This window comes from Lytechinus variegatus, chromosome 12 (genome assembly GCF_018143015.1).
Source record: "Lytechinus variegatus isolate NC3 chromosome 12, Lvar_3.0, whole genome shotgun sequence".
NCBI classification, from domain to species: domain Eukaryota; kingdom Metazoa; phylum Echinodermata; class Echinoidea; order Temnopleuroida; family Toxopneustidae; genus Lytechinus; species Lytechinus variegatus.
The window spans coordinates 7,011,766-7,038,829 of record NC_054751.1 but is presented as its reverse complement, the minus strand read 5'-3'; the positions used below and the strand labels follow the sequence as shown (position 1 = coordinate 7,038,829).

The 27,064-nt window shown below is 38.1% G+C and overlaps 1 protein-coding gene across 1 annotated transcript in view; it reads right to left on the bottom strand.

The window, feature by feature from the left end:
* Positions 1 to 27,064, bottom strand: part of LOC121425285 — an 80,845-nt gene that overhangs the window by 19,829 nt on the left and 33,952 nt on the right. Inside the window, exon 7 of the mRNA XM_041621311.1 lies at positions 4,112 to 4,480. Within this exon, the coding sequence (XP_041477245.1) occupies positions 4,112 to 4,480 (369 nt within the window). The remainder of the gene's footprint in view (positions 1 to 4,111; positions 4,481 to 27,064) is intronic.

The window sequence follows — 27,064 nt, the reverse complement described above, 5'->3', positions numbered from 1 at the left end:
TGTTAAAAAAGGGATTTCTGGCATTTGGAGCAATGCTTTCTAGTTTTGAGGAGTCTCTAGCTTTTCATGATGCTCAAACAACGGTAATGGAGAAGGTTAGTCCTCTTGGGAAGAAAGTGAAGGATTTAGAATCACACATTTCGACCCATGCATCCCGTCTTGAGATGGCAGTGCTAGCCGAAAACAAGTTGGAGCGTTTCTTAAGGAGAAATAACTTTAGAATCGTTGGAGTACCATTTCATCCCAATGAGAACCCCATGGAAGTTGTAAGTAATTTTCTTCCTGAGTATTTTGGTATGGAACAGCCACAGATAGAACGAGCCCATCGGGACGGCCCTCAAGTGAAGAACCTACCACGTCATCTACTGGTAAAATGTTGTTGCATACATAAGGTATAGTGTTTCGCAGCAGAGAAAAAAGTTAGAGAGGGAAAGAATGTTTATCATAGATTATCTAACGAAAAGAAAGAAGAGAAAAATAAATGCATGAAGTAAACGCGGCGTTCCGTTCAGGAAGTAACATTTCTCTGCCGGAAAATGGCGACAAGGGCGTGCAACTTACATGACTTAGCACCATTCTACGCAGCCAATACGAGCGCCGCAGCTGACTAACCTACACAGAGGCCTATCTCTAAACACCGACTATAAACATCTTGCAAAATGTTAAGGTTTGAAATTGCGAAAGGTGTTATGTACTATTATTAATAATGACCAGACAGGATTTTAACATGGTCGGTATATTGGTGAAAATATTTGGTTTGCCTTAATTAGGTATGATTGGATTTACAAATGAACATGATATTCTAGGTTTTATGTTAATGGTCAACATATAAAAGGCATTTGATAAATTAAAATGGTCTTTATTACTTCGAGCTTTGAGATATTTCAATTTCGGGAAAGATTTGATATCATGGATTAGAGTTATGTACAATGATATACATTGTTGTATTTTGAATAATTGTTTCTGTTTCTGTTTGTGGTAATTCCCGTAGGAACTCGGCAGGACAGCATTTTGCTGGTAAACGCCAAGCTGGTATAAAACCAATTACCTATGAAACATTTTACTCTAGGTTAATCAGTCATAGTGGCTGACGTTATAGACGACAGATATCACTCTCGGGCCTTTTTATCAAAGTGGAGACAATGGCAGAGTTGGGATGCTCTAACCACTGGACCACACGACCCGTGTAATGGACATGCTTCAGTATTTTTTTTTCAAATTTCATGTGGAGTAAGGCAAGGCTGTCCTTGAGTCCCCTTCTTTATGTCATTTGTAATGAAATTATGTGTTTATGGATAAGGGGAAACAGTGATATTAAAGATAAACAGTGAATGGAATAGAAATTAAGCTGAACTCTTATGCAGATGAAACAACATTTTATATAAATGACGTCAAATCTCTTAAAATCATTGTGTAAATTGGATGAATTTAAGGTTTTTTCAGGGCTTTGTATGAATCGAAATAAATCTGAAATTGTTATTATAAAGGACATCCTCCAGACATATCCCATTTTGAGGAGGCGCGATAGCTCAGTCGGTAGAGCGGGGATTCGTATTCTGGTGACCCAAGTTCGATTCCCACTTGGTGCGCTAGTGCCCTTTGGTAAGGCATTAATCCTCAATACGAGGTCATTCGGAGAGGACCTTAAGCCGTCGGTCCTCTGGTTGCTTCCTTACAAGTATTCATACTTTCTTAGCAATCAGGTAAAAAATCACCACCAATTTAGATTGACGGGAGTATATTTTTCACCTGACATGAATGACATATTTGAAATGAATTTTATTCCAAAGTTTAAGAAAATAAAGAATGTTTTAAGAGTATGGAAAATGATAAATTCAACTCCAATAGGGAAAATAACTATTTTGAAGTGACTCGGCCTTTCTCAAAAAAGTATATTTATTTTGTCTGTATTACCAAAACCTCCAGAAGATTTTTTGAAAAAATTGGAACATTTTATTTACTCCTTTATTTGGATATAAAAACCGGATAAAATCAGTTGTCCTAATTATTGGAAACTATACTCAAGGTGAATTCAAAATGTTAAATTTACCTTATGTAATTTCTGGCTTGAGAATTGCGTGGATTAAACGTTATATGAGCACAGAAAATAAAGCAAAATGGAAATGATTTTTTTCGAACACAACTTGGTCATCTTTGTGGGAGAATCGTTTTGAACATGTAATTTAAAAAACGATGATCCCAAAATATTACAAATAAAAAATCAATTCATTCGAGAAATGCTTATTGCTTGGAGTTGTTTAACATTCTCTCCTAATTTATCTGATTTGAATATAAAGAATCAAGTATTATGGAATGACTCATTGATCAAAGTAATTGGGAAAGGTATATTTAAAGAACTTCGGCTTAAAAATGGATCATCAGTATTGAACATTTAATGGATGAACAAAACAATTTTTTCTCACATACAACTTTTATACAAAAATACATAATTGTTTCTTGATTTCTGCAACACCCAATGAATTGAAATAATTTCATCAACATCTTGTTTGAGAGTAGAACTCAAGAAGATTTGTAGTATAATTTAAATGTTTTGAGGTATGCAAGTTTATCTATAAATTTTTTGTTGATAAAACCTTAAAGTCCCTAACTTCGCAAACAAAATGGGCATCCATTTTAAATGAACCGGTTAATAATTGGAATAGATTTTATATGATTCCGTTTAATTGCTGTCTTTCAACAAAGCTCCGCTACTTTGAATATAAACTTTTCAATCGGATAATTGGGGTGAACAAACATCTTTACAATACTGGCTTGTCTGAATCTATGATGCGTATTTGAATAAGAATTTATTTTTGTTTGGTTGCCCTAACGCTCAATACTCTACTGTAAACCGTTGTATTCTTTACGCTAAATATATATTTTTTCGACACGTTTTTTAGGTGATCGGTTGTGTTTTAGATGTTTTAAGAACGTATTGAAACGCTATTGTGCAATTAAAAGGGTTCTCAGTCAAAAACATAATTTTGTTTTATCATTAGATATTAGTACACAGGTACAGTTGTAAACATGTTCGCTTCATGATTTTTCTGTAAATTGAATTACTTTCGTGTCTGATTTTGAATAAAGTCTTTCTATGAAAGAAACAAACTCATGAATATTCATAATAATTAGAGGTGCGATTTCGTGCATATACGCGTTTGCGATGTTTTGGAATCGGCAGTGAATTAATACGCGAGAAGAACCCGATACTGGCGCTAAATCCCCTTTTTTAGACGAACCGGAGGATGGATATGGAATGAAATTAGAAATAAAAGTAGGAAGATAAGTTTTTTATTCTTTTCAAAATCGTGTTGGTGCATGAGGTTTTAATCGCACCTTTGTCACTTGAAGTATCAGAGCGAGTTCACCACCTTGATGTTCGGGTAGGTGTAGCGTAGTGTAGCGTAGTGTAGTGGAGCCTACACAAACATCACTTGAGGTAATGTGGGACAAGAGGGAAATGACGGACTGACAGCAACTGAAATCTGAAGAAACTTGGTTTCCAAACTTCCTGGCAGTATAATTTCCAGAACAAGTTGAAAAAGTTCCTCCACAGTCAAGTCCGGATGAATCACTCAAAACTCACATATACAACAAGACTGTATTAAGGCAAAAACAGGGGTCGTCAACAGATCGTCTTGCATAAGTCTTCGGTCGCATGATCAAGGTCAAACCTCATTTAGGGTCAATTACCATAGTATTGCATTTCTATATGAATGGTGTTGTTTATTAATAATTATTCTGTAATCGTTTCCAAAGCCAACACTGCGTCTATATTGAATTGCGTAATGCAAGCGAGACTGCCAGAGGCGTTCCACTTGTATTTTAAATGAGAGTTGGTGGGTCCTTGTTATTCAATATACTTCAAGAAGTAAAAACTCTTTTAACAATATTTTATACAACGTTGTTTACAATACAAATGTTACATAAGTTGTTTAAACAAGTTTTCTTTCAATCTTTGAAAAGAAAATTTAATTCTTAACATTTTATTTTCAATAAATTTAGAAGGGTTGATTAAACTGTTAACAACTGATGTTAGGTTCACACACAAAACCAGCGGTGCATTTAAAGAAGATACTGTCTAAAACTTTGATTACAATATCATACTCACTTGAAATGGCAAAAGCAACGATGTCCATATTAATATTGAGATAAGTGTAAGTTGGTCTGCCTACGACAGCAATCCACATCTCATTGGTCTCTACGTAGATATCATCGTATGATTCGTAGTAGTAATATTCATAGATATGTCTATGGATAGTTGTGATGATAGACTGTGGATCAGATGGATCACTACCTGTCCCTATTTGGATTTGATAATCATGATTTCGGATATAGTATTGGAACACGATTCGAAATCCATTCGTATCATTTGTTTGTAGCAAGATTGCGTGGTCTGCGTGGTCAAATCGTCTGATGTAGTTGCGTGGTATGTAGAATGAATAGGATTCACCAGATTGCAGATATGTCGTTGAATAATCTAAGAAGATGTACAGAAAAAACACAAACAATAACCCGTTAAAGACTCGTTACGACTAACATTCATTCTTATCTATCAATGCCATTGTGAGATTACGGCTTCCCAGCTAGCCCTTACAAGGAGTTGTAATTCTCATCAATCTTAAACTGGAAATGTTGATTTATATCTAAGAAATTGAGAAAAGTGATTTTGATTGGTGATACAATTGCTCCGGGCTTAATTTCACACGCAATTTCAATGATTCGCGACTCTTTGTCAGGCTAGGTTCCGGCATACCAGTGTCAGTACACCTATAAAGGAAACGTTAAAGTTACAAAGCACACTCATCCGGTTTATCCACTTTCCCAAATGCACGACTTCTAATACTATGATTATGATAGTAAAATAATGATAGTAATTATTAATAGTAATAATATAATACATTCATTTGTGTTTTTTTTGTATATTACCTTTGATTAATGAATAACATGAAATCGATAATATCATTGAATCAGAATTGATACATAAGGAGGAGGCAACTTAGCTCGGTCGGTTAGAGCGCATGTTTCGGATAAGATTTCACGTAGATCTCAACGTGAAGGCTAGCCTAAGGGTTCGAGTCCCGCTCATGCCGAAACGCATCTAACAATATATATATATATATATATATATATATATATATATATATATATATATATATATATATATATATACATATATATATATATATATATATATATCATACCATAGCGTTGTGTGTTAGTGTGCCTCACCACTGTATTTAGTGCAGAAGTGAATGCAGTTGGAAAACACTCCGTCCATCGGAAAGGATGCAAATGCTGGTCCTGTGTTCACCCGGTGTATTGCACCTGCCGGTCCCGGCAAATTTCAAGTAAAAAATATTGACATTCATATGCCAATAATAATTAATATAGTAATTGTGGGCAATAACAATATAATTCTGAGGAATAAATTCACCAGCTGTCATCTTGTTTTTAACTCAGCAACTCAGCTCAGTCCCATATGTGAACTTCTGTGCTGCATTCTACAATCTACAACCTACATGTTACAGTAGTAAGTTAGTACCTTCCTTTCTTGAGCATTGTTAGGAGCCTAGCTTGCATTTTTTCTTCAAGTTGTGCATCATTTCTTCAACAGTTTCTTTAGTGAGTATTTGCTGTAGATCTACTGCAGTTATGAGGATTTCTGTCATTATTTATTTATGCTAGGAACTAGAATATGTAATTTTGCTGAGTCATTACCACCACTGACCATCACCATGTATGTTCAACAAATGTGTTTGTTCATTCTGCTCTCTTCCGTAATAAACATCATAGCCCAACAGTTTCTCCCACACATGTTTGAAACCTCATCATTCAGTTACATGTGGCATACTCATCAATTATCCAATCATCAGGGAGGTTTTCTAGGCATTTTTTCACATGCAGATGTAATCAGGCGCGGATCCAGGATTTCGAAGGAAGGGGGGCCCAAATTCGACCTGATTTTGGCGCCCCTGTGTACTTTTCGGAAAAATGGCGGCCCCCATAGGCGGCGGAAGCGGGGGGACGTGTCCCCTCCTAAATTTTAGGTGGGGGGACGGTCCCCCCTAAATTTGTTTCTGATAAACTTTTTTTTTTGTGGGGGGGGGCTGGGCAATTTGTTTTCCTGGTTCCCCCTAAATTCACGTGGACTCCCCCTGAAACGTGTGTTGTCCCCTGTTGCACCCACAAATGTAATAACACCCACAAATGTAATAACACTTTACCCACAAATGTAATAACGCCCACAAATGTAATAACACTTTACCCACAAATGTAATAATGACTTTACCCACAAATGTAATAAATTTGAAGGGATTTTCGGCGAATCCGTTCTAAACTAAAATCCTATAGTAATGCGTTCATATTGCACAAAAGTCCAGTGTTTTTTCAGTCTGGGTTAATAAAACATCAAAGTACAAGTCCAAAGTCTTTCTTCCAGACCCGGTTGTTTCAAAATTATAATATAAATCCAAAGTCTTTTTTCCAGACCCGGTTGTTTAAAAAAATGTGATATAAGTCGAAAGTCTTTTTTTCCAGACCCGGTTGCTTCAAAAATTATAATATAAATCCAAAGTCTTTTTTCCAGACCCGGTTGTTTCAAGAATTTTAATAAGTCCAAAGTCTTCTTCCTGACCTAGTTTTTTCAAAATTTATAATATAAGTCCAAACTAATATACGATAATGATATTCCTGTGGAAAAAATGGGAATGGAGCTTAGTCTTTTCTCCAGACGCAGTTAATTAAAACTGGTGGAATTAATGTCTTTGTTGTTGTTTCAACTTATACGGTGTATATTGTGAATATATGCACTACGAGTAAATTGAGAATCAAGCGTAGTCTTTTCTCCAGACCCGGTTACCTGTTATTTAAACATTATGAATAACAGTTCAAAAACAGTATAAAGACCCCATAATCTTATTAATGCTGGATATAGCGTAGTCTTTCAGCCCGACCATTTTTTCTTCAAAAAAAAACGCTAATAGTAAGAATTAAAAAAATCAAAGTCTAAGACCAAACAAACCTTCAACCTAAGAACCTGTTTTAAAAGAGGTTTAGAGTGTTGTCTTTATTCCAGACCTAAAACAGTTACGAAAAAAAATCTTCTAACATAAGACCTTTTATTCTTATTCTCGTGGAATAACACGAGTTTTAAAACGTACTCTTTCCTCCAGACCCGGCTATTTAAAAAAAGTAACTGAAAAACTTCGAATCTAAGACCAAATTTCCAAAGTTTCACCCAGTAAAAATATGTCTTTTTTTAATAATACTACTACCCCTACAAAACATTGTAATAACGCGTGGGTAAAGCAGACATCCTTTCTCCAGACTTGGTTCCTATTTGAAAAATAAAATAGTTTTTACAAATATTCTAAAGCGAATACCCAGTAATCTAATTACTGTGGAACAACATGAATACCGATTGTCGAAGATCGACTTTCCTCCAGACACAATTATTTCAGGAATGAAAAATCAATAAAACTCAACCCCAACAACGAATCTAAGAACCAACAATCCTCCAAATTAAAACCTTCATGTAGAAAAGCACATGTTTAGAGCGTTGTCTTTATTCCAGACCCGGTGATTTAAAAATGATTTAAACAATCCTAACAACAAAAGACTCATATTCTTATTCTTGTGGAATAACACGAGTATTATGCTTAGTCTTTCGTCTGGACCCGGTTTTTTAAAAGATAAAGAAATATTGAAAAAAATGACAGCTGAGACCAATCTTCAAAATTAAACCCACTTAAAATGCTTGGGCTTAGAGTGTTGTCTTTACCCCTCACCGACGTATATTATAACTTTTGAAACGACCGGGTCTGAAAAAAAGACTTTGGACTTGCATTATAATTTTTGAATTAACCGGGTCTGGAAAAAAGACTTTGGACGTATATTATAATTTTGAAACAACCGGGTCTGGTAAAAAGACTTTGGACGTATATTATAATTTTGAAAAACCGGGTCTGGAAAAAGACTTGGACTTGTACTGTAATATTTCATTAACCGGGTCTGGAAAAAAGACTTTGAACTTTTGTGCTATATGAACGCATTACTATATAGGATATTAGTTTAGAACGAATTCGCCAAAAATCACTTCAAATTTATTACATTTGTAGGTAAAGTCATTATCACATTTGTGGGTAAAGTGCATTATTACATTTGTGGGTAAAGTGTTATTACATTTGTGGGCGATCAAAAATTATTACATTTGTGGGTAAAGTGTTATTACATTTGTGGGCGTTATTACATTTGTGGGCGATTATTACATTTGTGGGTGTAACATCCCCCCCCCCCCTAAGTTGATGGCCTTTTTTTTTCTTGTCAAAAATTGTTGGTTTAGCAACTCCTAAAATTTAGGTTGATAACCTTTTTTTGGGGCGCTTGTCCAATGTTTTACCTGTGTCCATCCCAAAAATTTAGGTGCACACCCCCTAAATTTTTTGGCTTCCGCCGCCAATGGCGGCCCCTCCCTCCCCCAGGCAATCATTTCATAGGCACATGAATCACGGGCGGATTCAGCCTTCGCCAATAAAGGGGCCCGGAAATATTTTTTCAGCCACATTTTCCCCGATCGGCCGCTCGAAGATGTTTTTTTTCGTTTGTTTCTTTGAAGGGGGTAGTCCTATAAGTCACCTCTTAGCTTTGTTCTTTAATTCAACATAAATGTATAATATCATAATCCTTCTTTTATAATGACTGCGCGAAGCGCGAGCATTTTTTTGAAATTGTATGTATTTTTTCCTAAAATTTGAACATTCTGAAAAAAAGATGTGCCTGCAATACTGCGAACGCGAAGCGCGAGTATAATTTTTTGATAAACGTTTTGAACTGATTGGAAAGGTAGGCCTACCAGTCCTGTTAAAGACTGCATACAGTTAGCCATGAAGACGTTATATATTTCAACAATCAAATAATGCGAGCGCGAAGCGCGAGCTGAAAATTTTTGACATTTCTACATAAAGAATGGAAAACTTTAATAAGTTTTTGTAATCATGAACAGGATAGCTATACAGTATAACTAAACAATTGATGCGAGCGCGAAGTGCGAGCGGAAAAATTCTAGATTTAGACCTAGAACGGGACACTCTATTCATGTTTCCTAAATCATGAAAAAGATGAGTAAGAGGGGATCTTCCTACATTAATAATGCGAGCGCAAAGCGCGAGCAGAAAATGTTTGTATACGTTTTGAACTGATCGAAAAGTGCCTTTTAAGGACTGCTTGCATTTAGACATGAAGACATTACATATTTCATTAATCAAATAATGCGAGCGCGAAGCGCGAGCTGAAAATTTTTGACATTTCTACATAAAGAATGGAAAACTCTAATAAGTTTTTGTAATCATGAACAGGATAGCTATACAGTATAACTAAACAATTGATGCGAGCGCGAAGTGCGAGCGGAAAAATTATAGTCTTAGACCCAGAACGGGACACTCTATTCATGTTTCCTAAATCATGAAAAAGATGAGTAATGCGAGTGCAAAGCGCGAGCAGAAAATGTTTGTAAACTTTTTGAACTGATTGGAAAGGTAGGCCTACCAGTCCTGTTAAAGACTGCATACAGTTAGCCATGAAGACGTTATATATTTCAACAATCAAATAATGCGAGCGCGAAGCGCGAGCTGAAAATTTTTGACATTTCTACATAAAGAATGGAAAAATCAATAATCAGTTTTTGTAATCATGAACAGGATAGCTATACAGTATAACTAAACAATTGATGCGAGCGCGAAGTGCGAGCGGAAAATTCTAGTTTTAGACCTAGAACGGGACACTATTCATGTTTCCTAAATCATGAAAAAGATGAGTAATGCGAGTGCAAAGCGCGAGCAGAAAATGTTTGTATACGTTTTGAACTGATCGAAAAGTGCCTTTTAAGTACTGCTTGCATTTAGCCATGAAGACATTACGTATTTCATCAATTAAACAATGTGAGCGCGAAGCGCGAGCTGAACATTTTTGACATTTCTACATAAAGAATGGAAAACTTTAATACAATTTACCTAATTACAGAAAAAACAATTCGAATCTGTACTGATTCCCAATATTTATCACACACAAATCCATTATTCCATAAACTAAAGACTCTAACAGTATTTGACATAAATACACTTCAAAGTTTACTACTTATGTTTAAGTACGTAAATAACATGCCCCCACCTACCTTCATTCCACATTTTTTTTCTTTTTTGAATACATTTATTCATTCATACCCTACCCGTAACTCAAATTTCCATTTAATCAACCCCAAACTGCTTATTGCGCAGAAATCCATAAGACACCATGGTCCAGATTTGTGTAACTCTACCAGCAGAGTCTGTAAAACAATCTTCGTCTCTTCACTCATTTAAGGCAAACGTTAAATTTATGTTATTATCAGAATATTTGAAGTAAAATTTTTGTGTCATATCCTTTTTATCGTGAATTTATTCCTCCTTTGATTTAGTCATTACCAATATCTTCATCATGACCACCATCATCGCCATGGCCATCATCATCATAATCATCATCAACATCATCATCATATCACCGTCACCCTCAGCTTTATCATTTTCATCTTCATACTATAATATTGCATGAATTCATGTTTCGTATTTGAAAATATATGCCAATTCTGCTTTATAAATGTATTAATTCAATTAGTATAAGTTTGGGATTGTCATTTTTTCAAGCAATCTGCTTATGATGACAATCCTCCTGCAAATTGTGAATATCATATAGTTAATCATTTTTGCCTGGAATTATTTTTTTAGTACTCATTATTTATGATTCATGCCAAAAGTGCTAACATATTTTGTTTTTTATGTTGTGAAAAATGTATTATACGAATGTTATGGATGCAGAAGAAAACAATAAATCAAATCAAATCAATTGATGCGAGCGCGAAGTGCGAGCGGAAAAATTCTAGATTTAGACCTAGAACGGGACACTCTATATTCATGTTTCCTAAATCATGAAAAAGATGAGTAAGAGGGGATCTTCCTACAAGCAGAAAATGCTTGTTTTTGAACTGATCGATCGTTTTGAATTGATCGAAAAGTGCCTTTTAAGGACTGCTTGCATTTTGCCATGAAGACATTACATATTTCACAATCAAATAAATACGTGCGCGAAGCGCGAGCTCAAAATTTTTGACACTTGTACAAAAAGAATGGAAAACTTTAATCAGTTTTTGTAATCATCAACAAGATAGCTATATAACTAAACAATTGAAGAGAGCGCGAAGTGCGTTTTGAACTGATCGAAAAGTGCCTTTTAACCCTAAAAAGACTGAAATGTCGAGGGGGGGGGCTGAATCAGCCCCCCCCCTCGACGTTTTTCGCGATAAATCCGCAGCGTAAATTTTTTTGACCGCGTCGCTCGCTGACTTTTTACTTTCAAGTCTCGCGCAACTTTTGAGACCAAAATTGTGACCCCCGGGTACGCGGTTTCAAAATAACGCAACATTTCGTAAGTGCATGCAGACTCCAAATTACTCAAAAACGTGAATTTGTATACAAATCCAATGCAAATAGTGTTCTTAGCCAAAATTCATAAATGTATCATTATTTTTCCTTTTACTGCTCAAAATCAATTAATTTTATCTTGTTTATGGTCAAAATAAAGTCCCCGACAATTTCCATTGAAAAAACAATAAAAAACAAAAAGTCGAAAAACAAAGAAATACATAAGAAATTTAGAAAACAATAGAATACATAAGAAAATAAATTTGATTTTGAAAATTTTTTTAAATCAATTTGATCAGATGCCTATCTAGAGTATGTGAAACAAAAATTAGCATTTCAGGGGCATTATTTTATTAATTAGAGCAAACTTATGATTTCATGCATAAATTAGCATAATTAATGAGACATGAGATTTTTTGCCAAATTTGATGTTATAGTTTTGTAGATAATGCCATGGGTAACGCGTGTGCCAATTTTTGTTGCGATCGCGCGATCAACAGCCGAGATCATAAGGGGGGGGGGGGCTGAATCAGCCCCCCCCCCCCCAGTCTTTTTAGGTGTCGAAATAGCCCAGTCTATTTAGGGTTAAGGACTGCTTGCATTTAGCCATGAAGACATTACATATTTCACGATCAAATTATCCGAGCGCGTAGTGCGAGCGTAAAAAATCGAGATTTCGACCTTGAACGGGCAACTCTATTCGTGTTTTGTAAATCATGAAAGGGATGAGAAAGGGGATCTTCCTAATACGAGCACAAAGGACGAGCAGAATTTTTTGATATTGTGATCTGAAACTGGATAACTGAATGAAAATGCGCGCGCGTGTTTCAGATTTACACCTAGAATCTAGGCATTCTAAACAATCTTTTATCATGAAAATAAAAGCGAGCGCGAAGCGCGAGCTTAAAACATTTGATATTCCGATCTGATATTTCAAACACTTTGTAGGAAACTTGTAAGGTGGATATAAATCGCACTTGATAAAGAGCTGATATGTTTCATTATTGCTTTAATTTTGTGACATAGGACCTTGACATCCTTAGGACATGTTATCATATGAATATGATGACTATATATCTTCCTATTCATCTTGCTAAGCGCGAGATAAAACAAAAGTGACAATTTGATTATTAAATTGATATCTTAGTATTAATGCATAATGCGGGCGCGGAATCTGATGATATTATGGCCTAAACACTGAACATTTCAAGCACCTTTTTATTCATGAATAGGATGCATCATTAATTAGTTGACATATTTTTAACCATTAATGCGAGCGCAAATCGCGAGCCGAAATTTTTGATAAACTGTCATGAAAAGGGGATTTTAAGTAGTTTGTTATACAATCAATATTGAGACATACATAACCTGCCAATCAAAAATGCAAGCATAGCAGCGCTAGCTGATGCGTTTTGACAAACAGACCTGAAAAGGGCTATTTTAAAAACTTAATGGAATACATGAAAATAATAGGTACCTGATAAATCAAATTCGGGAACGCGCAGCGCAATTGGAAAATGTTAATATCCAGACCATAAAACTGACATTTTTACAGAGCACTTTTTAAAAATCAATATGTAAATCACAAAAATTAATGAAAGTTCGATTTCCAAAGAGAAATATGTTTTGTATACTGACTTCTAAACTTGATATTTAAGCTCCGAGTTGAACAAGATATGTGGATCACTTTACAGGCAATGCGAGCGCGAAGCGCGAGCGAAAATTTTATATAGTGACATAAAATATTTTTTCCAAGTCTTCCTCTCTTCTTATTTTATTCATTCGTCTTCCTCCTTTTCTTTTCCTTCCTTTTTTCTTTCTCCCCCCCCCCTTTTTTGCTCTACCAATAGGGAGTCCAGGCCCATCGGGTCCCCACCTGGATCCGCCTATGCATGAAGAAGAGGCAATTGAATAATGGTTTTATAATGATGTGTTCATGAATAAATGTAATATCACTTTAAAAAATAATCGATGCGAGCGGGAAACTCGAGCGATTTCTATTTTAACCATTTGATGCTTTCAATTCGTTTAACTTCTCATCAGAGTAGGCCCTGCTAGAATTATGTGAGCGGGATCCAGGATTTCTTAGGGGGTCCTAATATCAAGTCAATAATCGTTCCGAAATATTGACTCCCATTGCCGAATGGGTAATGTCTGGTTCAGTTACTTCTCACAGAAACCTCTCTTGCATTGTAGGCATTCTTCGTTCTTATGGGTACTCCCATTATTTTTTTCTTTTCTACTTTTTGCTTCAGGGGTTGAAAAATCTTACGGGGATGACGCCCCTGTATCGCCGCGTATGAAAACTGGTTGTGCAATAACTAAATTGTATATTCTGCATGAAAGAAAATTAATATTTTATTTTGGGTAAGATATTCTTGAAAAAGATATAAATTTACATGCTTTTTATTATATAGGTGAGGTAGATTCAGTAGTCAGCACTCAGCATTTACTGATTGGGAGTGCACTGCCTACTTTGATCTGTAAGTGTTTGGATATATTATATAATCTTTTGTTATTCGCTTGAATTCCATTCAAAACAGTGAGTTGTCTTGTCAATCCTAATCAGCAAACATTGGCTCTTCCGCTCTTGCAACAATCATATAAAGTATCAAAAGCTTATGCATCTTATAATCTTGCTCAAATTTTATATACTCCAAATAGATTTTCAAAAGAAACAAAATGCGTGTAAACGGTGTATATAAAAAGAATATAAGATACTAAAGATAAATTACTGTAAAAATATACTTTATTGTCAGTGTCTTTATAAATATGAAAACAATGCTCTTAAGTTCGCATCATTTTGGACGATAAGTTCTTATCTCTCTCTTTCATACAATACTAGTGAAACATGAATTCCAAGGTCCCATGTATCTTGTATACATCAACTATTTCAAGATGTAACAATAAATGTAAATGATAGCAATGCAGTTTAGGCCTGAGTAAATCCACGTAATATTTTCAGTGGAATTCGTTAAGAAAAAATAAAACGTGATTTCCCACTGTAGGTTGGAAACGAAAAGGTGTCGTATCATCAACTGTATATAGCTGTATTTTACGCATTACTACATTCAATATCTAATGTTTTTTTTTATGTTTTATTGTCCAACTAAATGGAAATTCATTTTGTTTACATGCAAACATACAAATTACAAATATACATAATCAAGGAGAGACAAAATTAATACAAAATACTGGCATGCACGTAATACATTCGTTCTTATACATAAGACGATTAAAAGAGTATAACGAGATCATTGCTGAAATAAGAACAACAAGAAGGCATATTCGGTGTAATTATCATTACCATCATTCTAAAACTGTTAAATAAGTAAAAGTATCGGGTCATTTTATTTTATTTATTTATTTATTACTTGAAGCATAATTCACATATAAAAAATCCACAACTCTACATTGACCATGATGTCGATACTATTATTGTAATCATTATAGTTGCAGTTATTATTATTATTATTATCATTATTATCATTACTATTATTACTATTAGTACTACTATCATTACTCTTTACATTTGTGGCAGTTTTGTATTGTATTAAAGAGGAGACATAGATGGCAATATTGAAGGGTAAGAGTAATTCTGCAATAAGGTGACTTGTTTTCTATTTAATGGTTGAGAAGACGAATTGAGAAAGGAATAAAAGAATTTCCGTAACGGCTCGTTCTGGCCTTAACTGATTCCCACCTTCTTCCACTACGAAGTAGTTTGTATTTCTTATTTAATGGATGGGAGTGATCACTGACTATTGCTTGGGCTTTGTCAACTACCTTTCCTTGACATATCCTATCCAAATCTACAACACACTTCGTAATCCTACTAGCCCGTTTCACGACTCTATACAATTTATCCTTATCCTTCTGTCTGGCACTGTGATACCAGGCAACACAGTCATGGGTGATGATACTCTGAATAACTGATGTATAAAACAAATACAATATTTTCTCGTTTACATGAAATTGTTTCATCTTCCGAAGAAAAAACAATCTGTGGTTGCACTTGAGTGTGGTAGCTTTAGTCTGCTCGGACCAATCAAGTTTGTCATCAACAATAGTGCCTAGATACCTATAACTATGGACAATTTCAATTGGATGACCATCGATGTGAATAGGGAATTCTACAGGATCAAAAGATTTCTTCTTCCTGAAGTCAAAGATGATTTCTTTAGTTTTGTTAGAATTCAACACCAGATGGTTTTCAGTGCACCACCTACCAAAAGAGGATATACTCTCCCTATATTCTAACTCACTCTCTTTTATCAGGCCTACAATGACAGTATCATCGGCATATTTCAAAATACGAACCGACGGAATATTGGAAATACAGTCATTAGTATATAATATATAGAGAACAGGTGAGAGAACACACCCCTGAGGAGACCCTGTGTTCGTTGTGAGTACATTGGAGAGTACATCATTAACCTTAACCCTCTGGGTTCTACCGTGTAAGAAGTCATAGATCCAGAGAACCAGTGACGGTTTCACATCCAAGAAGCTTAATTTTTCTATTAACTTATATGGCTGGATGGTATTAAATGCGGAGGAAAAATCCACAAATGTAGCTCTTGCATAAGAACTAACAGAATCTAAATGCTGGTAGAGTGAATGGGTTAACATGAGTACTGCATCTATGACAGACCTCTTAGACTGATATGCAAATTGGTTTAGATCAATTTTGTGACGGATTGATACAAGTACTTTTTCCAAAATAATTCTTTCAAAACATTTCATGACAACAGGACTTAATGCTACTGGTCTAAAATCATTATTCAACCTAGGACGATTATTTTTAGGCACTGGTGTAATGACTGATGCTTTCCAGCATTTTGGTACGATATGCTCATTTATTGACCTTTGAAATAACATACAGTACGGAGCAGTGAGTTCAGATGCGCATGTCCGTAGGACACGCCCACTAACACCATCGGGCCCAGTCGCTTTTCTAGGGTTGATCAACTTTAAACGTCTCCGAACTTCGTGCTCTTCAATGACAATTGGGTTGTCATCCGACGCGCGCAACCGTTCAACTTGTTCATCAGCGATATGACGGAAGTTTTCATTCTCGAAACGGGCGAAGAATGCGTTTAATTCGTCAGCTCTTTGTTGTGGATTAGGTTCATTTGCAAACATGTTTGCATGAAACAAAAAATATAGGAACGATATAAACCATAGAGTTATTTCAGTTATTTGAGTATTTGACGAATCGTCAAAAAATAAAAAACGCATCCGAAACTTTCACCATTACAATGAAAGTATCATTTATTCTTTTACATATTGCACACTAAAAAATAAAGGTTCAAAATTGAACCCCGAAAGGTTCTTGCAAAATCAGCACCCTATGGGTTCAAAAATTGAACCCCTGATTTGGGGTTAAAAATTGAACCCTGCGGTCGGGGTTCATTTTTGCACACTGCGTGTTCCAAACTGCACCCCTAAAATTCAAATTGAACCCCAGGGGTGCAATTTTGAACCTGCAGGGTGCAAAAATGAACCCCAACCGCAGGGTTCAATTTTTTTAACCCATAGGGTGCTGATTTTGCATCAACCTTTCGGGGTTCAATTCTGAACATTTATTTCTTAGTGCTTGCAAGTAAACTTCAAAATTTCTGTAAATAATATCTATCAATATGTCCATCAGTGTTGTAGTTGGCATCCCTTCGAACTCAATTTGCCTTCCTTTATTCGAATATCATTTCGCCCCCCTAGCTCGAGTATCAATTTTTCGCCCCCCTAGTTAGAACATAAATTCGGCGCCCCCTAGTTTGAGTATCAATTTGGCGCCCCCTACCTCGAACATCGATTCGGCCCCCTCCCTAGTTCAAGTATCAATTTGGCGCCCCCACTTCGAACATCATTTCGGCGCCCTCCGAGTTCGAATATCAGTTCAGCGCCCCTACATGTAGGTCGATCATCAATTTGCCCCCCTCCCCCGTTCGAACATCAATTCGGTTCCCAGTTCGAACATCATTTCGGCATTCCTTCGAACTCAATTTGCCTTCCCTAGTTCGAATATCATCCCCCCCCCCAGCTCGAGTGTCAATTTTGCGCCCCCCTACCTCGAACATCGATTTGGCCCCTCTCCCTAGTTCGAGTATCAATTTGGCGCCCCCACTTCGAACATCATTTCGGCGCCCTCCTAGTTCGAATATCAATTCGGCGCCCCTACATGTAGGTCGGTCATCAATTCGCCTCCCCCCCGTTCGAACATAAATTCGGCCCCTAGTTCGAACATTATTTTGGCATCCCCTCGAATTCAATTTGCCTTCCCTAGTTCGAATATCATCCCCCCCAGCTCGAGTATCAATTTTGCGCCCCCCTAGTTCGAACATTAATTCGGCGCCCCCCTAGTTTGAGTATCATAGGCGCCCCCCTAGCTCGAACATCGATTCGGCCCCCCTCCCCAGATCGAGTATCAATTTGGCGCCCCCACTTCGAACATCAGTTCGGCGCCCTCCTAGTTCGAATATCAGTTCGGCGCCCCTACATCTAGGTCGATCATCAATTTGCCCCCCCCCCCTTCGAACATCATTTTGGCATCCCTTCGAACTCAATTTGCCTTCCTTAGTTAGAATATCATTTCGCCCCCCTAGCTCGAGTATTAATTTTGCGCCCCCCTAGTTAGAACATCAATTCGGCGCCCCCTAGTTTGAGTATCAATTTGGCGCCCTCTACCTCGAACATCGATTCGGCCCCCCTCCCAAGTTCGAACATCATTTTGGCATCCCTTCGAATTCAATTTGCCTTCCCTAGTTCGAATATCACCCCCCCCCCCCCCTAGATCGAGTATTAATCTTGCGCCCTCGGACATCGTTTCGGCCCCCCTCCCCAGATCGAGTACTGATTTGGCGCCCCCAGTTCGAACATCATTTTAACATCCCTTCGAACATCATTTCGGCGCCCTCCTAGTTCGAATATCAGTTCGGCGCCCCTACATGTAGGTCGATCATCACTTCGCCCCCCCCCCCGTTCGAACATCAATTCGGCCCCGAGTTCTAACCTCATTTTGGCATCCCTTCGAACATCATTTCGGCGCCCTCCTAGTTCGAATATCGATTCGGCGCCCCTACATGTAGGTCCAACATCAATTTGGCGCCCCTAGTTCGAATGCAATTTCGCCCCCCTAGCTCGAGTATCAATTTGGCGCCCCTACGTCGAACATTAATTAGCCCCCCCCCCCCGTTCAAACATCAATTCTGCCCCCAGTTCGAACAGCATTTTGACATTCCTTCCTTATCTGTGCTATGTATCGCCCACCATCCAGTTCGACTGTTTACATGAATGACCTTTGTGAAGTGATAGAAGATATTAACGCTGAGCACCGCAACGCTAATTTGTGGCTTGGAGGAGATTTAAATCTCCCTGACATCAATTGGACCACCCTATATATTGACAGGAACCAATATCAAAATGCTGTCAACATGAGATTCTTGGACATGCTTCATAACTGTTGGCTTGAACAAATTGTAGATTTTTCAGCAAGGCAGAACTGCTTTCTTTACCTCTTCCTTACGAATAGACCTACCCTTGATGACAATTGTTCTCCCCTTCCTGGAATTGTTGATCACTATATTATGTCTGTGGTGTCCTCTATTAAAGCTAGCAGACGCTAACATGTGAAGAGAAAGATCTACCTTTGGAAGCAGGCAGACTCAGAGAACCTGAAGAAGGATTGCCTTGTATTCCAGAAGAGCTCTACTGGTCAATACTGTACTTCTAGCTCTGCACAAGACATGTGGCTTGTCATAAAAACAACTCTGACAAAGCTGCTGGATAAGCATGTACATGCACCTTCAAAGATGTCACCAACTAGATCAGGGGTTCTCAAATGGTAGCGCACGGGCCACTTGTGGCGCAACGAGCCTTGGGGAGTGGCGCTTGGGAACCGGTATAAAAAAGTAAAATAAGGAAAAATTGGGGAGAAAAAAAATCTACCAGTAACTTGAAAAAAAGAATTTGGTGATCATTTTGATACAAAGAGAAAACAGAAACTCTTTACTTTACACTTACTTGCTTATTGATTTCCTAAAATTTTGTCCAATTTAGCATTCGATAACCCCTATTATGGAAGATCGATGCTGTTCTCCTTTATATTTATTCTATGCTGTACAAAGTTTATGTGCCACACAAGTGATATGAAAACCCCGTTTGTAGGATTTCTATTTCAACGGCGAGAAATTTTGCATTTCCAGAGTATACGTTTTCGTTAAGTGTTAAACATCAAATAATATGATATTCAAAGAACATCCTGACCATAAAAGATTACGAATTTAGGAAATAACAAGAAGAAACTTTGTTTCGGGAGCCGATTAAAATCCGAAGTTGTAAAAGTGGAACACATGCATGCTCAGATGTATTAGCTGCATGCACTCTTGCTTAACACGAACTAAATGAATGATACCGCATGTGAGTTGTAGAGAGAGAGGGGGGGGGGGGGCAGTTTGGGGCGATAGTACAATGCAACGCCTAATTTTCAGCCCTTGCAAAATTGGGGAACGTAACTTCAGCCACTGGCGTACAGATGGGGGTGGGGGTTGGAGACCCCCAAGTGTTTCATGGTCAAGAAAAAAATTGAAAGCGAAATAGTGGAGCATTGTATACTTTCTTAATTATGTCAAAATATAGATTTTTGTTTCAGCCAATAGATCTGCTGCAGAACAGTGTGAACTAGTGGTATCAAAAGTCACTGGTCATTTTTCTTTTAATATTAATATTGTGTAGTTTGTTGGCATTTGTTTTTCTTCTGTTGATATTGATTATAGCCCGGCCCCCTCTGGGCAATGTAAATGGCCTAATATTCCAAAACTTCTAGGGACTCTGCCCCCTCGACCCCCGGCCACCAAGGGGCCTCTGGACCCCCTCCGCTGATACAATGCTGGTTTGCGTAATGGATAGTGGAGAATTACAGATTCTCAACAAGAAATGTGGCGCTTCAAAAAATGTAATTGAGAATGGCTGGCCTAGTCCTTACCCATCAATGGATCATATAATCATCTCTCCCCCAGGGGTCCATAAGATACTGTCTGAGCTTGATATCCATAAGGCATCTGGTCCTGACGAAATTCCTGCCAGAATTTTGAGGGGAGTTGCCAACGAATTGACACCAATATTATCCATATTCTTTCAAGCCTCCCTAGATCGAGGTATCATCCCTGTTGAATGGAAGACGGCTAACGTTGTCCCCATCTTCAAGAAAGGCGACCATAGTAAACCAGAGAACTACAGGCCTATTTCTCTGACATCTGTGACCTGTAAGATTCTAGAGCACATCGTTCTTAGTAACGTAATGACCCACCTGGAAGACCACAATGTATTGTCTGATGCTCAACACGGTTTTCGCAAGAAACGATCCTGTGTTTCTCAGCTGAGTTTTGCCGTCCAAGATCTTGCTAGAACCATTGATGACAAGGGTCAACTGGATATGATACTCCTTGACTTCTCTAAAGCATTTGGCAAACTACCGGATGGACGCCTGTTACACAAGCTTCAATTTTATGGAATCCGAGATCACACTCACCATTGGATAGCTTACTTTCTAAGTAATAGAACCCAACGCATTGTACTGGACGGATCTATCTCCAACACCAGCCAAGTAACATCAGGCGTTCCGCAAGGCAGTGTACTCGGGCCGATGCTCTTTCTCATCTTCTTCAATGACCTGCCAGAGTATCTCTCCAACAACTCAACGGTAAGGATCTTTGCTGACGATTGAATGGTTTATGCCAACATCAAGACAGAGGAAGATACCATTCGTCTCCAAGAGGACCTTGACTCCGTGCAACGATGGGAGCATGATTAGCTGATGGAATTCAATCCACAGAAGTGTCAAGTATTCCATGTCACAAATAAGCGCAAACCTATCATCAAGCCTTACTTCATCCATGGACAGACTATATCTGATAAAAGTATAGCAAAGTATCTTGGAGTTGAGCTGCAGAGGAGCCTCAGCTGGAATCAACATATAAATGCTGTAACCAAAAAGGCCAACTCCACACGTGCCTTCCTCCAGAGAAATATACGGCCATGGCCAAGAAAGGTCAATGAACTGTGCTACAAAGCTCTCCTGCAACCAATTATAGGGTATGCCAACATAATTTGGGACCCTCACACGCAAGCAAATAAAAAAAAGCTTGAAATGGTGCAGCGACGCTATGCACGCGTTGTCAGTAATGATCACCGTAGAGCAAGCAGCGTAGCAGCCAGGCTGAACCAGCTCAAATGGCCAACTTTACAAGAGCGTAGGGCAAGGGCCAAGGTGGTGATGATCCACTGTATCACCAACTCACTCATTGACATCCCACCTACTTTCCTCACTCTATCCACGTTCATGCATAGAGGTTATTCTCAGAAGATCTTTGTTACCTTTGGCAGAACACTTGTCTACCAGAGGAGCTTCTTCCTAGATTCGATAAGACTTTGGAACTCCCTTCCCCAAAGCGAAGTTAATTGTACCTCTCTACACATCTTTAAACAAGAGGTACTAAGGACCCAGCTCCGTTAATAACGGTGGTTGTTTTAACTTGGACGTTGTAAGCAATTTTTTTATCAGATAGTGTACATAAACTTGCACGCTGCACTTCACCAGTACGACAATACACCAGACGGTGGACTGTACTGTTTCCAGATGAAGAAGAAGACAATTTGAATTGATTATTCCAAAAGTAAACTTCGAATCAATCTGTACATATTTCTCAGGGGTGTGAGTGGTCACAAATAAAAAGATCTGAAAAAAGCTGAAGAGTATTGAAAAAGACTGAAATAGAAAGAGCTCCCATACTTTTTGTACAGAGGAAGGCCAAAAATAAGCTGAAATTAAGCTGAAAATCAAAACAAAAAATCTGAACTCTCACACCCATGATTTCTTTAACAATAATTACAAAAGGAATAGTAATACAGAATAAAATCTTTGACATGTTTTGGAAATCTCTCTGAATCCATGACTGCCTGGGGGGCGAAATTATTTTTCCCATCGGGCCAATTTGAATATTCTTGACTTGCGTCTTCGGAATAAGAGTACGCAAGCGTATGGAAATTTGCTGGTGCCCTTATATTGGCCTAATATTGGCTTAGATCTAGATCCACTTAACTTGCCATTAATGCGGGAAAAAATGCTAGGCTATGGTTTTGGCTAACCTAGGCCAGCGCATTAACTTTATCTCAAATCTGGACCTGCATGTCTACATATGCCTGCGGCTGACTATCTGGTTAACTTAGAATCCGAACTTTACGTTTACTTACGTTAGACCAATGAGCTCGGTCGCCTTGGTTTAATAGGTCTAGTCAGTATTTAGAATTAGTAACACAATTACAAATTACTTAATTTAAAAACTTAATAATTGGTAAAGAAAATGCAGATCGATCTATTATATTTTGTTGATCAAGACGGCCAGGGATCAAGAACGAGAGCTTACTCTGCAAGCCGTGTGCGTTAAACATAGACAGTTTACGTGCATGTTCTGCTCACGTCAATTTATGCCTGACATATGCTGATACAGCGAAGATCAGAGTCTATCAAGATCTAGAGACTTGACTAGATCTAGGAAAAATTCATTTAGATCTAGGACTAGTTCTGTATACGGACTAGACCTATTAAACCATGGTTACCAAATTAATTGGTCTAACCTAAATAAACGTAATGTTCGGAATTAACCGGTCCAGATTTGAAAGAAAGTTAATGCGCTAGCCTAAGCAGTAGCCTAAGGGCTATAAAAATAGCCCTAGCCTAACATTTTGTCTTGTCATTAACGACAGTTTGATAGTGTTTACAAATTGGATCTAGATATAGATCCAACCTATAAGGCCTATGTAACAAATGTAAAGGCCCTGTCACATCGTTCCGTGCAAGCCTTAATTGCTGGCGACTTACGAGTAACAATTTTTGCTACCCGCAGATCGCCCGCCGCATTGGCAGTATCTCGCAAGTATCTCTCACTGATGTTGCAGAAGCGCACGCGAGTCTGAGTTTCCCACAGAAATGTTTTGAAAATGCTCAAAACCTTTTACGGGTGAGTTGCGGGTGATTAAGAACACCAGTAGGAGGCCCATAGCGGCCGCAGTTCACTCGCAGTTAACCCCCATGAAGACCGCAGACTGCCCACGGATATCTGCTCAATACCAACAAGCATGCAGTGAAAAATAAATCAAATTGAATTTAAGTCGATAATTTCAAATAGAATTAGACACATTCATTCCTAAAGGGATGGTCCGGGCTGAAAATATTTATATTTAAATACATAGAGTAGAATTCATTGAGCAAAATGCTGAAAATTTCATCAAAATCGGATAACAAATCATACAGTTATTGAATTTTAAAGTTTAGCAATATTTTGTGAAAACAATTGTCATGACTATTTATTTCATATGTTAAAATACAAAATAACAAGTGGGGATGTGACATCATCAGCCCATCTAATGAATATTCATGACGACTGTTTTCACAAAATATTGCTAAATTTTAAAGTTTGTTGTTATCCGTTTTTTATGAAATTTTCGGCATTTAGTTCAGTGAAGTCTACTCTATATATTAAGCTATAAATACTTTCATCCCGGACCATCCATTTAAATAATTATATTGGATATAAAAATAATAATAATGACATAGGATTTACATGTGTATGGCGCATGTATCCACATTTTTAGGTGTTCAAGGGGCTCCTATATTACTCCAGCAAAGCTGGTCTACCGATTTCTGTGATCACAGCTTTATGATGAATTACTTCCTGTCGTAATTCCTTTTGCCGATTTATGAAATAAAATATTTTAGTTTTTATAATAATGATTAAAAGTTATGGTTTGTTTTTTTATTTGACAGCTTAAAATAAGCATGCGGAAATAGAGAAGTTATAAGGGTAGTGCCATTAAACGGATATTTATGCCACTGATCAAATAATGCGAGCGCAAAGCGCAAGCTGAAATTCAGACCTAAAAAGGGACATTACAGGCAAATTTTTTAATCATGATACGTACCTATCTAAAACATACAATGCGAGCTGAAATTTTCGTATAAATTGACTCCAAACAAGGACATTTTAAGGAATATATTTTAGAAACCCATTAGGATTCTACATATCTTATCATAGTCATCTAATGCGAGTGCCAAGCGCTTACTGATTTTGTTAGAATTACATCTAAACACATGATGCACTTTTTGTAGTCATTGTAGTCATCATTATTATACACATTTCACCAATGAAATATTGCGAGAACGAAGCGCGAGCTAGAAGTTTAGGGAATTCAGATATGAAGAGGGACATTCTATGGCTTGTCTGTAGGAATTTGCGAAGACCATACGTTTTTAATAAACCAAATAATGCGAGCGCGTAGCGCGAGCTGAAAATATTTGATATTCAGATTAGAAAAAGCGACATTTTAAGGACTGATTTTATGAATTCTTGAAGAGCAGACATAATTATATCACCAATCCACTAATGTAAATGTAAGTACTGACAGGAAATGTTTTATGTTAAGACCTTAAAATGGGGCAATCACTTTAAGTAGTCATAAAAAAGAATCATACGTCACTACATAAAACAATTTTATCTCGATGTGCGAGGAAATTGTTGTATATTGACTTGAAAACGGAAGGTCTTAGTACAACAGTAATATATATCTCGTTAAACAGACAATGCGAGCACCAGGAACAATGAAAACATGGGCCCTGAGCAAATTATGGTTCATAAAGTTATGAAAAAAAATATTTCTTATGTAATATAACATAACATAATTATCATTATAATGAACAATGATTTCTTCTTTCCCGCTACGTCTCTCCCTCTTTTTTCTCCTTCCCCCTCCCTTTTCTTTTGCAAGCCGATGGGGGCGCACGCCCCCATGTCCCCAGTAGTTACGCCACTGAACGTCTCTACTGGGTAGGAATGAAGGAAGATGTCAGATCTTTCATTAGGCAATGTCCAGACTGTCCTCGCCGACAGAAGGCAGGACCATGGAAAAGAGCTCCGCTACAGCAGAGGCAGAGTGGATATCCGATGAAGAGGATCACCCTGGACATCATGGGACCCTTGCCAGTTACTGATGAGTACATTCCTGTGGTAGCTGACTACTATACCAAGTATGTCGAGGCATATGCAATACCAGATGAAAGAGCTGAAACGGTGGCACGGAAGCTGACAAGGACGGCACCGTACAACCCAAAGAGTGATGGAATGATTGAAAGATTCAACCGGACTCTGATTAACATTCTTGATACCCTACTGGATCCAGAGAAACACCAACGGGACTGGGACAAGTATATACCCTACGACACAGCTGCATACAGAAGCTCCACGCACGATACAATCAAGGAGACTCCAAATATGATGATGTTTGGCCGCAAGGTTTCACTGCCTATCGATTTGCAGTTCTCCAACAGGATGGAATTGAGTGGACGGACTATGCTCGGCAGCTGAGGAAAATAATAGAAGAGCCGTACCAGAGGGCCCAGGAACGTAACTGTGTTGAACTGCGACACCAGAAGAGGAGCTATGATCGGAAATCAGATGGGGAAACTCTATAAAGCTGGACAGTTTTTTTTGGCTCCGCAACAATGCCAGAAAGAAGGGAGTCAGCCCCAAATTGGCACCCAAATGGCAAGGTCCCTACCAAGTGGTGTCTAGACTTTCCGACGTGACATACCGCATCCAGAGATCCCCCAGGAGCAAACTGAGAGTGGTTCACTTTGACTGTCTGAAGCTCTACAATAGATCTGATGATCTGATGAACCGGAGGCCTGGAGGACTCAGCCAGCCGACCTAACAGACGAAGTGACAACCGATCGTGAACCAAATGTTTTGAATGATGGAAAACCTACTCAGGCTTCTACTGAGACTACAGTAGAACCAGGAATTCCATTACCTGACGATTCTAGTGACTCAGACGTCAACCCTTCACGCTATCCAATAAGGCAGAGAAGACCTCCAGACTAGTTCTATTGAACACTCATAACTTTCCATTCGCAGATAGATGCGGAACTGTACTGCAGCTGTTTCTATTTTATTCATTCGTCTTCGTCCTCTTATTTCCTCTCCTTTTTTTCCTTCTGTCTTTCCCCTTCTTTCTCTTTTTTCTTTCTTTTTTTTTTGCTCCGCCAATTTTTTTTCAGGGGGGGGGGCACATGGGGGACACGTCCCCCCCGTAGCTACGCCACTGGTCTCAGCAAGAGGCATGTTAACGCATAGGAATTACTTGAGAAATGGTGATTGCCCAATGCTTGCTCCAGGCACGCATCTTACATGCAAGTAACGCACTGAATGGTGGTAGATAACACGCAGGATGGTGGTAAATAACACGCAGGTTGGAAGTAGATAACACGCAGGGCACGTATGTCGCCCGCAACTGAAACCGTAGCTTGCACGTACCACATCCGCAAGTCACACGCAACGCACGCCAGTCGACAGTAGATTGTACGCATCCCACACGCAGAACTTGTGAAAATTTGTTGCATGCTGCAAAATATCTGCCTGCAACTCACCCTCAAGGGTTGCACGAAACGATTAGGGTACCGGTAATTTGAGAGTGCTGATTCATTCGTGGCAACGTGAATGCTAACGACCAAAGTCCGCGCGCATGCGTACTCTTACGAAGACGCATATCATGAATTTTCA